Here is a 15,747-nt window from a genome sequence, read left to right as displayed (position 1 = left end):
TTTTCTGACCACCAGAAAAGGTGGTCAGAAAGTTAGCTACCCCTCTCCAATCACAGTCTTTCACTGTTCAACAGCCACTGTCGTATCTTCATAGCACTTACTATCTGAATGATCTTGGTTACTTTGATAGTCTCTTCTTCTAGAAGGTAAGCTCCATGATAGTAGAAATCTTTTTTGTTGTCTTTCACTCTGTGGGCAGCATATAGAACAGTGCTCAGACATGGCAGACACTCAATAAATAATTGTATATGGATGAATGTGATAGAAGGCAGTGTGTGTGTGTGTGTGTGTGTGTGTGTGTGTGTGTGTGTGGGTGGGTGGGTGGGTGTAATTGGAACTTTGAAAGAATGGCATTTGTGGGGTCAGTATCAGATTCTTCACTGTCTGAACCATCAAGAAAGCCCATAACCATGAAACCATTTTATATTGTCTCCTACTCTTTTAACCTATTGCATGAGACTTGATGAATTTTCTGGTCATTTTAAGGTAGCAATCAGTACTTGTTACTTTGAATATTTAAGATGCCTGAGGTAATGAAAATATTTTTTAAATTTCATACTTTAAAATTAAAGTTTTTCTTATCTCTCAGCTTGGCCCTGTTGCAGATGGTGCATGTTCAGTGAGGCTTAGTAGATGTCTATCCTTCCTCACTTATCTCTTTTCCATGCCCTAGTCTGCTAATCTTCTTTCTCCAGTGTTTGAGCAGGGTGGAGGGAGAACAAGGTTCTTACTTGACTAATACTGTCACAAACTAGTTTTAGTGTTTGGCAGGTATCTAAAATCATTTGTTTTTTGACAGAGAATTCTTTCTTTGTTGGTGTAGATATTTCTCCTATACCAGTTTACTTTAAGGTAAGTGAATTCAGCTCCCTTCAGTCAGTTCAGTTCAGTCGCTCAGTCGTGTCTGACTCTTTGCGACCCCATGAATCGCAGCATGCCAGGCATCCCTGTCCATCACCAACTCCAGGAGTTCACTCAAACTCATGTCCATCGGGTGATGCCATCCAGCCATCTCATCCTCTGTCGTCCCCTTCTCCTGCCCCCAATCCCTGCCAGAATCAGGGTCTTTTCCAATGAGACAACTCTTCGCATGAGGTGGCCAAAGTATTTCAGCTCCTCTAGCTAGCTGATCATTTATAGCTCCTTTAGAAATCTCTGCTGCTGCTGCTGCTAAGTCGCTTCAGTTGTGTCCGACTCATAGTGACCCCATGGACTGCAGCCCACCAGGCTCCTCCGTCCATGGGATTTGCCAGAGTACTGGAGTGGGGTGCCATTGCCTTCTCCATAGAAATCTCTAGGCAGTTAAAAAATCAACTTTATTGAAATATTATTACACAATAAAATGCACAGATTTTAAGTTTGATGAGTTTTGACAAATGTATACATACACCCATGTAACCACCTCTGAAATCAAGATATAGAAAATTTACCTCATGCTCTTAGACAGGCAATCAATCCCACCCTCAGGCAACCTTCTATCTATTTAGAAATATCCAGGCATTTGACACCATATCTCTTGCTTCCTTCTGGGGAAGTCTCCTCAACCTTTCAGATAGTCTCTCCGACAAGATAAAGAAACCCTAACTAGGTTTCTTTTATAGCTCATATCTGATCTATGGGGAGCACTCATGAACCACTAGTCCTGAAAAATAATGCCAATCTTACCACCACTATTAATATCTCCTCTTGCTCTGCTGTAGAACAGATAGCTAGCTCTTCTCTCACTTTTGAGATTTTCCAGGCATGAGTCAGGCATGAGTTCTCTATATTCCCCCCACTCATTAACTGTGGGCAAGTTATTTCCTTATACTCTTTCAAAACTGAACTAGGGTGGGACTCAAAGCCCACTAGTAATTCTCTCCAAGGATACTTTTCCAATGTCTGAATTTCTGGCCCTTTTCTCAAGGTGGGTAAGGAATTAAGATTTTGAGACTTTTCATATCCCATTTTTTGGCAAGTCTTACATGGTTATCTAAAACTTCACCTTGGAAAGAAGCAACTGCTGTTTTGGATCCTTGAAAAAAAGTCATGTCCAATTCTTTGTGACTGAATCGGCTATACCCCACCAGGCTCCTCCACCCTATGGAATAGGAATTCCTGTATGGAATTCTCCCAGCAAGAATACTGGAGTGGATTGCCATTGACTCCTTAGTAGAGACCAAGACTCAACTCTCCCAAGATGCATATGAGCCATCAGGGAGGGTGCCAAATGTTCAGGAGTTTGGTGGGATATTATTGACCTGAAGGGGTGTCAGTTCTTGGGTCAAAGAGAAGTTCAGTTCAGTTTAGTCCATCAGTTGTGTCCAACTTTGTGACACCATGGACTGCAGCACATCAAACCTTCCTGTCCATCACCAAATCCTGGAGTTTACTCAAACTCATGTCTATCAAGTCAGTGATGCCATCCAACCATCTCATCCTCTGTTGTCCCCTCCTTCTCTTGCCTTCAATGTTTCCTAGCATCAGGGTCTTTTCAAATGAGTCAGATCTTCGCATCAGGTGGCCAAAGTATTGCAGTTTCAGCTTCAGCATCAGTCCTTCCAAAGAACATTCAAGACTGATTTCCTTTAGGATGGACTGGTTGGATCTCCTTGCTGTCCAAGGGACTCTCAAGAGTCTTCTCCAACACCACAGTTCAAAAGCATCTTCAGCGCTCAGGTTTCTTTATAGTCCAACTCTCACATCCATATATGACTATTGGAAAAACCATAGCTTTGACTAGATGGACCTTTGTCAGCAAAGTAATGTCTCTGCTTTTTAATATGCTGTCTAGGTTGGTCATAACTTTTCTTCCAGGGAGTAAGCGTCTTTTAATTTCATGGCTGCAATCACCATCTGCAGTGATTTTGGAGCCCCCAAAATAAAGTCTGCCACTGTTTCCACTGTTTCCCCATCTATTTCCCATGAAGTGATGGGACGAGATGCCATGATCTTAGTTTTCTGAATGTTGAGCTTTAAGCCAAGTTTTTCACTCTCTTTCACTTTCATCAAGAGGCTTTTTAGTTCCTCTTCACTTTCTGCCATAAGGGTGGTGTCATCTGCATATCTGAGGTTATTGATATTTCTCCCAGCAATCTTGATTCCAGCTTGTGCTTCATCCAGTCCAGTATTTCTCATGATGTACTCTGCATATAAGTTAAATAAGCAGGGTGACAATATACAGCCTTGACATACTTCTTTCCCGGTTTGGAACCAGTCTGTTTTCCCATGTCCAGTTCTAACTGTTGCTTCCTGACCTGCATATAGGTTTCTCAGGAGGTAGGTCAGGTGGTCTGGCATTCCCATTTCTTGAAGAATTTTCCTCAGTTTGTTGTGATCCACACAGTCAAAGGCTTTGGCAAAGTCAATGAAGCAGAAGGAGATGTTTTTCTGGAACTCTCTTGCTTTTTCCATGATCCAGTGGATGTTGGCAATTTGATCTCTGGTTCCTCTGCCTTTTGTAAATCCAGCTTGAACATCTGGAAGTTCATGGTGCACATATTGCTGAAGCCTGGCTTGGAGAATTTTGAGCATTACTTTACTAGCATGTGAGATGAGTGCAATTGTGTGGTAGTTTGAGCATTCTTTGGCATTGCCTTTCTTTGGGATTGGAATGAAAACTGACCTTTTCCAGTCCTATGGCCACTGCTGAGTTTTCCAAATTTGCTAGCATATTGAGTGTGCACCTCCGCAGCATCATCTTCCAGGATTTGAAATAGCTCAACTGGAATTCCTTCACCTCCACTAGCTTTGCTCGTAGTGATGCTTTCTAAGGCCCACTTAACTTCACATTCCAGAATGTCTGGCTCTAGGTGAGTGATCACACCATCGTGATTATCTGGGTTGTGAAGATCTTTTTTGTACAGTTCTTCTGTGTATTTTGCCATCTCTTCTTAATATCTTCTGCTTCTGTTAGATCCATACCATTTCTGTACTTTATTGAGTCCATCTTTGCATGAAATGGTCCCTTGGTATTTTGAATTTTCTCGAAGAGATCTCTCGTCTTTCCCATTCTGTTCTTTTCCTCTATTTCTTTGCATTGATCGCTGAGGAAGGCTTTCTTATCTCTCCTTGCTATTCTTTGGAACTCGGCATTCAGATGCTTATATCTTTCCTTTTCTCCCTTGCTTTTTGCTTCTCTTCTTTTCACAGCTATTTGTAAGGCCTCCCCAGACAGCCATTTTGCTTTTTTGCATTTCTTTTCCACGGGGATGGTCTTGACCCCTGTCTCCTGTACAATGTCACGAACCTCCGTCCATAGTTCATCAGGCACTCTATCTATCAGATCTAGGCCCTTAAATCTATTTCTCACTTCCACTGTATAATCACAAGGGATTTGATTTAGGTCATACCTGAATGGTCTAGTGGTTTTCCCTACTTTCTTCAATTTAAGTCTGAATTTGGCAATAAGGAGTTCATGGTCTGAGCCACAGTCAGCTCCTTGTTTTGTTTTTGCTGACTGTCTAGAGCTTCTCCATCTTTGGCTGCAAAGAATATAATCAATCTGATTTTGGTGTTGACCATCTGGTGATGTCCATGTGTAGAGTCTTCTCTTGTGTTGTTGGAAGAGGGTGTTTGCTATGACCAATGCGTTCTCTTGGCAAAACTCTCTTAGCCTTTGCCCTGCTTCATTCCGTATTCCAAGGCCAAATTTGCCTGTGACTCCAGGTGTTTCTTGACTTCCTACTTTTGCATTCCAGTCCCCTATAATGAAAAGGAGATCTTTTTTGGGTGTTAGTTCTAAAAGGTCTTATAGCTCATAGAACCATTCAAATTCAGCTTCTTCAGCATTGCTGGTTGGGGCATAGACTTGGATTACTGTGATATTGAATGGTTTTCCTTGGAAACGAACAGAGATCATTCCGTCGTTTTTGAGATTGCATCCAAGTACTGCATTTTGGACTTTTTTGTTGACCATGATGGCTACTCCATTTCTTCGGAGGGATTCCTGCCCACAGTAGTAGATATAACGGTCATCTGAGTTAAATTCACCCATTCCATTCCATTTTAGTTCGCTGATTCTTAGAATGTCGACGTTCACTCTTGCCATCTCCTGTTTGACTATTTCCAATTTGCTTCAATTCATGGACCTATCATTCCAGGTTCCTATGCAGTATTGCTCTTTACAACATTGGACCTTGCTTCTATCACCAATCACACCCACAACCGGGTATTGTTTTGCTTTGGCTCCATCCCTTCATTCTTTCTGGAGTTATTTCTCCACTGATCTCCAGTAGCATATTGGGCACCTACCAACCTGGGGAGTTCCTCTTTCAGTATCCTGTCATTTTGCCTTTTCATACTGTTCATGGGCTTCTCAAGTCAAGAATACTGAGGACTTCAACTTGACTAGAAGCTTTAGGGGTTAAGGAGTTGCTGGTTTGAGGCTCAGTTGTCTCTGATTCTTTGCGACCCCATGGACTGTAGCCTACCAGGCTCCTCTGTCCATGGGATTTTCCAGGCAATAGTACTGGAGTGGACTGCCATTTCCTTCTTCAGGGGATCTTCCTAACCCAGGGATCGAACCTGGGTCTCCTGCATTGTAGACAGATGCTTTACCGTCTGTGCCACCAGGGAAGTCCTCAGCCTGGGGACTGTCATCAATGGCCATGCTATGCCTCCTCAGGAGATACTCAGACACAGTTCTGTCTCAGTCTCTGTGAGGTCTCTGGGTCTTGATGCACACAAAGTATGTTTGAGCTTTCTGAGCATCTCTGGTGGGTACGGGGTTTGATTCAAAATGCAATTTCACCCCTCCTACCATCTTGCTGTGGCTTCTCCTCTGCCCCTGGATGTGGGGTATCTCCTCAAAGTCACTCTTCAAAGAGAAGAGAAGGCGGCAAAATCTTGAGCTGTCCTACCAAGGCGAGAACAATCTCCATTCTTTTTCTGGTCCAGAAACTCTCCTTTGGCTTCTTATGACCAACTGTTCACAGCTGCCTCCTCCTTTTGGTATCCAGGCTAGCGAAAGACTCACCCTGAATCCCTCAGATAAACCTGGTAAGGGCGCCTGGGTGAATATGCTTGTGCCGGGCCCTGGCAAATTTTATGGTTGCTCTGGGTATGGGAACGATTATTAGGTCCTTCTTTTCTCTTCCTCACATTCCCCCTCTTCACCCATTACTTCTTTTACAGGAGGGAAAGGGGCAGGGCACAACTTTTGAAAGAGTTCACATAACATAAACCAATTAGAATCAAATGGGATCAGGCAAAACTAGATCTTGATCCTCAATCAGCAAGTGAAATGACACACCCAGAAGTGCCATGACAGTTCCAAGGCACTGTTGAGAGATCAAGGAAAGGGTAGTGGCCCAAATCCTGGAAATCTCCGACCCTTCCTCCAAATAGTCAGAATCCTCCCACTCATTAGCATATTAAATTGCCCAGCCTATAAAAACTAACCATGCCACATTTAAAGGCCACATTCATCTTCTGCAGTGGCCCACACTCTGTCTGTGGAGTTTGCTTCTTTCTGTATCTGAATAAATCCACTTCTTACCTATCACTTTGTTTGTCTCTTACCAAGTTCTTTCTGCAATGAGATATCAAGAACCTGAAATTCATTAGGTCCAGAAACCAGGTACTGTGGGTTTTGGCTGGGTTTGAGTCCCAAGCAGGGTTTTGGCTGGGTTTGAGTCCCAGCCGTGTGGGTTCAAGTCCCAAACTGGGTTTTGGATGGTTCGAGTCCCAGCACATGGGTTCGAGTAGAAATCTGTGGTAAACAGTTTCACTTCCACATGTGCTTGTCCAGATTTGAACTTGGAAGGGTTGGTAGAGGGAGGCCTGACATGACTTTTTATTGAAATGCTGTAATTCTGACAGATGTCTGGGCTTATCCTTTACCTTGCTTTGCCTTACCGGGGCACAGCCTTTTAGGGAATGAAAAGGCTGAGCCCCTGGAGTGAGAGTGGAAGTGTGGTATTACACTGGTTTCCAGGGGCTCTGATCTCTCCTTAAGTTGCATAAATCCAAGAGAGGAAGAGGCTCTAATGGCCTCTAATCAGGAGGCCATGAGTGACTGTGTTTCATAAAAAGAGGCCTGCAAAGTATAACTGGAAACTAGATCCTGAAGGATAAAATTCACATTGAGGGGACAGGTAAAAGACAGTTTTAGGAAAAATAAAAGGTAGCAGATTTCATTTACTTACTAATTGAAAAACATTAATAATCCAAGCGTTAGCATTTTGCTTAGTTATTCAAATTAAAAAATGAAACAATTGTTATCCTCAAAGCGATCATCATGGCCTAGCAGAGGAGAAAACCACAGTAAAATAGGCATGTAAATGATACACAGTCAAATCATGGGAACCAAAAATAAGAAAAATGTGTAAGGTGGTCTTTTGCAAGGAAGAGGCATACAACTCAGAGTAGGGAATTGGGTGTCAGTGAAGGCTCCCAGAGGAAGCAACTAAAGCTACCGAGGTTGAAGATCAGATAGACCTTAGCTAGACAAAGGAAAGAATGTATTCTAAGAGGAGAGAACAGAAAGGGCCAAGGCACAGTGGTGGCTGAAGATAGTGGGACCTTTGAGAGAATTGCAAATAATTTTGTACATGCAGCACAAAGTGATAACGAAGCTGGAGAGGTAGACACGCCAAGGCAGGAAAGCTCTGATGATCCACTAATGGACTTTAAACTGGCAAATGACATGATCTGATTTGGATTTTTGAAAGATCATTCTCTGTAGTGTGGATAATGGATTGGGAAAAAGCAGAATCAGAGGCAGGGAGATCTGAGAGGAGGATGTTGGCACTAGGCAAGGAACAATGAAATCTATGGGATTGGGAACAAATACGAGGAGAAAGACTTAAAGATATTTCTAAGACAAAGTGTATGGAACTTGGTAACAGGATAGATTGGATTAGAGGAACGGAAGGGAGCTGTCTAGAAAGACTTCAAGTTTTTTGGTTTGAGCAACTGGTTGTTAGTGCTATCAGGGAAACAAAAATAGAGAAGCAAATTTCAATATTCTTTCATTTTATTTATTCATTTATTCAACAGATATTTATTAAAGACCCATTATATATTGTGCACAGACAGGTAAATTAGTGATTATAATGCCTTGTGATAAATATCACTGATAGTGACATTTATATACAGGGGATACATCAGACAGACATATAAAAGTCACACTGAGGAATTAGGGTAAGCTCTTATAGGAGACAGTGCCTAATCTGAGTGTTTATTTATTTATTTTTAAAAAATTGAGGTAAAATTCTAACACAAAACATTCTCATAACACTTTTTAAGTATACAATGCAGGGGCACTTGGTACATTCACAATGTTTTTCAGCCATTACTTCTATTTAGTTCCAACTATTCTGAGTTTCTGGAGGGTGACTAGAAGTTTGCTAGATGAAGAAGGGAGTAGGGAAAGCATATTAGGATATGACAACAGTATGCTGATGACAAGAAGGCCAGAAATAGCATGACTGGAGTGAATGCAGATGGGGGAGAAGTAGAAGACAACACTGGAGAGGGCCCAATAATAAAACATGCAAATTCTACCTAGATCCTGAGGCGTGCAAGACTCTTACAGGATGCTAAGCTGGGGCTTGACACCATCAAGTTTGCAGTTCAGAAAGATGACTCTGGAAATGGTACTGGTGATACTTTAGACAGGGGAAAGCCAGAAAGATGAGTGGGGAGATTTTCTGCAGTAATCCAGGTGAGAGACGATCCAAATATGAACAAGGGCAGTGGTAATAAAGGAGGGAACTGAAAGCAAGGCAATGGAGATGCTGAATTTATATTACTTGATGACTTATTAGACATCAGACTATACAGGAAGAGTATAGTATTCTGCCTTGGGTGATTCGGATGACAGTAATGACATCCTGGGGTGAAATTTGGGAGGAATATATTTAATACAGGTTGGTGAACTTCCTGAGATTCAGTTTGATAAATGAATCTGGACCTCAGAAGAAAGACCTAGGATAGAAAGAGAGTTGAGAATCTTCTTTTTATTGGTGAATAAAACCATGACGTTATAAGAAGTCACTCAGCAAAAGTGTACAGAGAAAAATGAGCAGAGAACCTAGGGTTGAGCTTTGGGAATGAATATTTAAGGTGTGCAAATAGGATATAAATATACAGTTAAAAGATGCTGAGGCCAAGACAGAGTTTAGTAACAGGGGGAATAAAAGTGGAATGGAAGTAAAGAAGTAGAAAAAGAGTGGGGGAAGGGAAACACTGGTCTCATTTGAAAGGGGGCAGGTGTCAGGAGTCTATAGACTGATGCTATTGCTTGGCTTGAGTTACTATCACTGGGGCCCCAAGAGACCATGCAAATCTTTCCACTCCAAAATAAGCAGTTTATTACTCATCTATAAACTTATTAGAAACAGTTTCTCAAGTACATACCATTTCTTCTCAAAATAATTTTATGGAATGAAGACAAATGTTCACCAGTTATGGCTTATGTTCCTCAAGAAAAGATTTTTTAAATCCCCTACATTTCCCCGGTCCCAGTTCTGATGCCTGAAAAGGTGTCAGTTCTTGGGTCAAAGAGAAGAGAGGGTGGCAAAATTTTGAGCTGTCCTACCAAGGCAGGAACAATCTCCATTCTTTTTTTGGTCCAGAAACTCTCCTTTGGCTTCTTATGACCAACTGTTCACAGCTGTCTCCTTTTGGTATCCAGGCCAGCAAAAGATTTACTCTGAATCCCTCAGATAAACCCAGTAAAGGTGCCTGGGTGAATATGCTTGTGCGGGGCCCTGGCAAATTTTATGGTTGCTCTGGGTATGGGAAAGATTGTTAGATCTTACTTTTCTTTTCCCTTCCTCTCATTGCCCCTCTTCACTCAGTATCTCCACATGTGCTTGTCCAGATTAGAACTTGGAAGGTAGGGGGAGGCCTGACATGACTTTTTCTTGAAATGCTGTAACTCTGACAGATGTCTGGGGCTCTTTCTTTACTTTGCCTTGCCTTACTTGGGCACAGCCTTCTAGGGAATGAAGAGGCTGAGCCCCTGCAGTGAGAGTGGAAGCGTAAGTTTATGCTGGTTTCCAGGGGCTCTAGTCTCTCCTTTTTAAGTTTCGTGAATCCAAGAGAGGAAGAGCAATGACTGCCTCCTTTGGGGCTTCCCCAAAGACCTCTATCTTTTATAATGAGAGCTGTTTCTCTTGGGCAATTTGACCTTCACGGTCTTGCCGGAAGTGATGAGGGCCCCAAAGCCCTGTTTGTGGGAAAAGGCGTAGGCAGAGCGTCGAGAGGCTGTGTGTTTCAGTTTGGTCCGGATTGGGTATGGCAGTGGATGTCTCATGCAGTGATGAATTCTGTCAATAATCTACAGTCAGAGCATGGGGGACAGGATTTTTATCCACAGAGGCAAAGGCTAAGAGGGTCATGAATTCTATTTGGGTAGATTCCTGTTGCACTCACCTGGTCCACGCTGACGGGCCAGAACAGCGGTTTGAGAAACTGGTACCCAATCACAGGCAACATGCAGAGGATTATGCTGAGGACAACACTCAGCCACATCTGTGGCAGGTTCAGAGTGTTCCTGGCCACACCTGTAAACAAAGAGCCACAGAGGGAAGGCGGGACCAGAGCCTGGAGGGAGGGGGCTGCCAGCCTGAACTTCAGTCCAAAGAAAGAAGTTACTGATTTGGAAACAGTGTAGTCTCCTGAGAAATAATATAAGTGCTAAAGGACTGTACTGAGGTCCTTGGTGTAGCCAGTCACTGTGAATTCACATGTCTTTGTCTCCCTCTAAAGGCCAGGCAAGGCAGCAGCGGTGAGGGTAGGTTCTAGGAGTCCTAGAGCACTGACCGGGACACAAAAATGGGATAGCGGGTTTTGGAGGGGAAAAATGAGTGGCTTGACAAAAAACAGGAACCAGTTATATAGAGTAACATCTGTCTGTTATTTTGTCCTCATCAGAGTGGAGATTAACAAGGGGAAAATTAATACAGGAGCTAAGAAGGCATTATGTCATAGTAGGAAGGACATCTGACTGGGAATCAGGAGGCCTAGATTTGAGTCATTAAAAAAAACTTCCAGTCTCCAAATTGGTGCAATAATTCTTGCCCTGTCTGTGTCTCAGTCTGCTTGTAATGCTCAAATTAGGTAAGAAACTTAAAAATATCTTAGAGACTCTAATGAGGTAAAGTATTTTCCCTAGCTAGATTTTGAGTCCTTTTAGGGCTGAGATCATGTCTCAATCATATCTATATCCATGGAGTCTAATACATAGCAGTAGCTGCTTGGCAAACATTTAATAAACAAATAGACTTGGTTCACTCTCCCACCCCCAGCCCCAGCCCCTTGCCACACTGGGCAGAATATTACCTAGGAACTGGAAGGTGTCGGGGAACAATAAGCATAAGCCATCGCTGTACAGGAAGAATAAGATGCAAAAGTAGAAACCCAGGCTACCCCAGGTGAAGACATGGCTAATCATCGTCCAGTAGGTTGTCTCCAGCGAAATCTGAAAAGCACCCTCTTATGTACATTAGTCTACAACTCAGGATCTATCAATCACCTCCCTTCTCCCATTTCATAAAAGGGGACACTCCCTTCCTGCCTTCCCTCCCTCCTTCCCTTCCTCTCTTCCAGACAGGCTCCCCACGCAATCCCCTTACCCCACCACCGGCCACACCTGCATTGTGACCACACAGAGCAAGGAGGTCTGCACTATCAGGGAGAAGGACTGGTAGTCGGAGATCTCCTTCCCATCTTGGCGCACTGAATTGTAAACAGTCCCCATAGGGATAAAGAACAGCACAAAGGAACTGTAGATCCCATGCAACAAACACTTCACAAATTCCTTCTTGTTGAAATACAGGTTATGCTGGCCTGGCTCATACAGCTCTGGGAAGCGTAGGCTCCATGTTTCATTCACGTCCTGGAAGCACCAGAGGGTAAGGAGGAAGGCTCAGGGTCTCTCCAAAGGTCCCATCTCCAGCAGAGTAGAGGCTTCTCCCCTCACTGAGTTTGCTGTTAGGCTGCCTAGGAGATTCCTTATGGATTACTTGAGATGTGGAACCAGAGAACAGAGCAGTGACCAGAACCTTTCTAAAGCCCTACTCTCTAGGCAGGGATATACACGGTGGAAGAAAGCTAGAAGGTCAAGATGGGGAGTTAAGAAAGGGGGCAGTTAGGATTGGGAGTAGAGGGAAGGAAGGACCGGAGCTTGGGTGGGGAGGCACCTGGGACATGAGTCCCTAGTTATAAGTGCTCCTTTGGCTGAGTATTCTGTCAAAAGCTAGTGGGAGGCAACAGGAGGCCAGTGGCATTCAGTCAGCCCGTTAGAGGTATTTCTGTTCTGTGACGCTCCTCCCATTCCCATAGCCACTGGGGAACTCAGCTGAGGGAATTGTCTATGAGGATGACATGGGACCATCTTCATCTCCTAAATCTAAAACTCTGGGTAACAAGGATTGAGGCTTGTTTTGAAAGGTTGTGGATCCCTCGATTTAGATCACTGAAGCTGTACAGGACTGCTGAATGACAGAACTCATCGTCTTGCTGCTCTGAGGCTGGCAGCTACTTCACGGAGAGTTTCCTTCCTACCCTGATGGAAACCAGGAACCATGGTCCCATGATGTCCTCTTTCAGCCACTTTATTTCTCTTTGGAGGCTCCCTTTTTGTTCCAGGTACCCAGGACTGGAGGTTGGGTAGAAGAGGGAGGGGTAGGGCACCAGGACCCTCGATGCCCAGGGAAATTTCCGAGAGGACTAGGCAGTACCCCCCAGGCTGACTCCCTACGATTTGAGGAATCATACCCATACTCCAAGCTTGGCCTTGAGGATTCTCGCCTAGGCCTCACTGCACTGGCTTATCCCATTATCTCTTTATGGGTCTATCCTTTCTGGAGCCCCTTGATTTACCTGGTCCTGCCCCAATGACTATTTCCTTCCACTTTTGTACAGACTCCATTTACTGCACAGCACAATGTCTGTGTTTCTCTCTATGAAGAAAAACTTGACACAGGAGAATTTGGGTTTCTACAGCCGATGATTATTCTCTGTGGCAGAGGATACTTTACTTTGTCCAACGATACCTCTCTAGGTGGTGAGCTCCCTCCCTTGCTCTAGAAATGATTCTATTTACATTTGACTTTGGAGCCTATCTCTTGGCTACTGCTGTCCTCTTCATTCCAGGGAATATTCTTCAAGGGGCCAGGGGCTTCAGCCTTGACTAAGAGGTCTGTTGCTTACCTGATCAAACAGACTCAAGCCCAGGACAGGGAGGGAGGTGTAGATCAGGTTGTAGAAAGTGATAAACCAGGTATCATAAACCGTCTGGAAGAGCACCAAGGAGATTTCTTAGGAGGTTTCTCTTTTCCAAAGTCTCAGCTCTACCTCCCAGCTTTAAGAGAACCCCTTCTGCCCTCCACCTGCCCATCACCATGATAACCTAGAACATGGTTTGGATTTCTGAAATCTGACTGAGAAAGCTGACTGCAGACTCTGGTCCCTGGGCCCTAGGCTGGGGCAAGGCCACATTACACTTGTTTGGCCAATCTGATGAGGCTGATTTAGACCAACTCTACCATGACCTGTACTGCTCCTCTCTGCATGGAAAGGACACAGAGTGGCTGCTAGGGAACGCTGAGTGTACCCCTGCAGTCCCAGGCATGTAAGCCTCTGTGTTCTTTATCTGCTTTACGGCATTCAGTAGCTCCTATAACCCTGGACACCTTCTAACACTGGCAAGCAGAACAGACCCATGAGCCTTACAGTAGGCTACTTTCTTTCCTAGCCACAAGAGGTCAGCAGTAACATGTACATATACATACACCTCCCATAAGCCAGACTGGTGTTACTAGACACTAGGGGCAGACAAGCTCACTATTGTCTGCTGACTGGTCTGTTTTCCTGGAGCCTAAGGTCACAAAGGTAATAGGGATCTCCCAAGATGATCGTTCCAGAGGTTGCTTCTCTTTGGGAATCCTGAGAAACTAATCATAGGAAAAAGGGAATTCTCATAGAACATCAACATCCAAGGGTTGCTTCTCCCCACTTCTGTGGAGATTTCACACTCATTAGAGCAACAACAGTGTTTGGCAGGGTGGTATGTCTGGGTGAGGAAGGAGAAGTAAAGAGAAGCTGTGTTTCCAAGTGTGGCTACAGGTAAATGCCAGAACTGGCCCGTCTGGCAAAACCCAAAGGCCTCCTGAGGCTTAGCCTGTTCCATAAAGATTACTCTGGATCCTAAAAAACTCTCAGATCCAGGAATCTCACCCCCACCACCCCCACCTCCATTACATATGTTTGGAAATTCTAGGTCTCTATGTCATGGGAAAGATGAAAACATCTTCTGGGAGAGTTCTGTGGGTAGAAGTCAAGGCTGAGTCAGAGCCAGGACAGAGTTTAGAAGTCTAAGGTTAAGTGCAGGGTTAGGAGATGGGATCACCATGGGTGAGGAGTAAAAAGGATGGATGGTGCCACGTCATACACAGGTCTCTAGAAGTGAAAAAGGGTCTGAACTGGCTGAAGCGGAGGAAGATTAGAGAAGACCCACTTGAACAGAGTGGAGAATGCCATTTGAGCACTTACCTGTGCAGAGAACCCGCTGTAGAAGGCATACCAGACGTGCACCAGCGTGAAGGCAAAGTTTTTGTAAAAGAAGTAGCTTAGAAACTTGCACATGCGATTATAGGACCAGCGGCCATGAACCAGGAGCAGACGCTGAAGATAGCGAAACTGGGAGAAGGCGTAGTCGCTGCTGAGCATGGCCTGCATCCCCTCCTGGCCACTGATGCCGACCCCAATGTGGGCAGCTGCAAAGGAACCCCGGGAAATTCTCAGCCTAAGAGCTTGCTCTCTGGGCTCCCCGCCTGGGAAGTGTGCGATTAAGGCTGAGATCGCGTTTCATGTACCTCTTATTTTACACCTGAAAAACACTGGTAGGCCCAGCTGAAGCGGTATTTACTTAATGGAGTCTTTTCTCCTTAGTGGATTTCCCTTCCCCCACAAGTCAGAAAACAGCGCCTTCACTCACACTTTGTTTTGGATGCTGCCCCTCGAGATTACCAGGTATGGCTAGCATTATTGTAGATGTCTGTCCTTGATGGTCTTCGTACTTACTATAGCCATCTGGGCTCTCCCCTACTGCCAAGATCCTCAGGTAAAAAATTTCTTGTTATCTCCTGAGGCCACTTAAAGATTCAGGATGGATATCAACCTAACACATTGTTTATTTATCTAAGTTTATCTAAGGAGCTAAACTTCAACTGTTGGGAGAACAGTGATGGACATACTTTGTTAGTAAGAAATTAGTTCTTCAGGAAGCTTAAGATGTCTTTTTCTGGATAAAGCAAGGGAGACTCGGGTTCAATCCCTGGGTCGGGAAGATTCCCTGGAGAAGGGAATGGCTATGCACTCCAGTATTCTTGCTTACAGAATTCCACGGACAGAGGAGCCTAGTGGGCTACAGGTCATGGGGTTGCATAGAGTCAGACACGTCGAGCAACTAACACTTTCACTTTTATGCTTGATGGAAGATAAGACCTAAATTTCTAAAAGTTTTAATTGGCCTATGGTAGTATAGATTAAATTCTTTGATCTTCTGGTACATACCTATTACACTGCTTAACAGAATAACTAAAACCTCTGAGGCCCTAAAAGTTAAAGAAGTTCTAGAAACTGGAGAAAGAGAGCAAGAACACTTCCTAGTGTTGAAACTGAGGCTGGCATATATGCTAGTGTCTTCAGTATGGGAGAGAGGTTGGGCTAGAGGACCCCTAGGTGTGATCATAGCTCACAGAACTATAAGCTGCTGGAGGCTAACAGCGTTCAGCTGAAATTAACACCAGTTTC

The 15,747-nt window shown here is 44.1% G+C and overlaps 1 protein-coding gene across 1 annotated transcript in view; it reads right to left on the bottom strand.

Annotated features, from left to right (window-relative positions):
• Positions 1–10,075: 10,075 nt before the first annotated feature.
• Positions 10,076–15,747, bottom strand: part of LOC128052062 (phospholipid-transporting ATPase FetA-like) — an 81,938-nt gene continuing 76,266 nt past the window's right edge. The window contains exons 22-27 of the mRNA XM_052644529.1: positions 14,485–14,708; positions 13,144–13,227; positions 11,582–11,827; positions 11,272–11,410; positions 10,363–10,493; positions 10,076–10,267 (exon numbers count right to left, since the gene is read on the bottom strand). Of these exons, the coding sequence (XP_052500489.1) occupies positions 10,076–10,267; positions 10,363–10,493; positions 11,272–11,410; positions 11,582–11,827; positions 13,144–13,227; positions 14,485–14,708 (1,016 nt within the window). The remainder of the gene's footprint in view (positions 10,268–10,362; positions 10,494–11,271; positions 11,411–11,581; positions 11,828–13,143; positions 13,228–14,484; positions 14,709–15,747) is intronic.

The sequence above is a fragment of the Budorcas taxicolor genome, chromosome 8 (assembly GCF_023091745.1).
Source record: "Budorcas taxicolor isolate Tak-1 chromosome 8, Takin1.1, whole genome shotgun sequence".
NCBI lineage: Eukaryota > Metazoa > Chordata > Mammalia > Artiodactyla > Bovidae > Budorcas > Budorcas taxicolor.
Note: the sequence above shows the minus strand (reverse complement) of the source record. Positions and strands in the feature narration are given on the sequence as shown.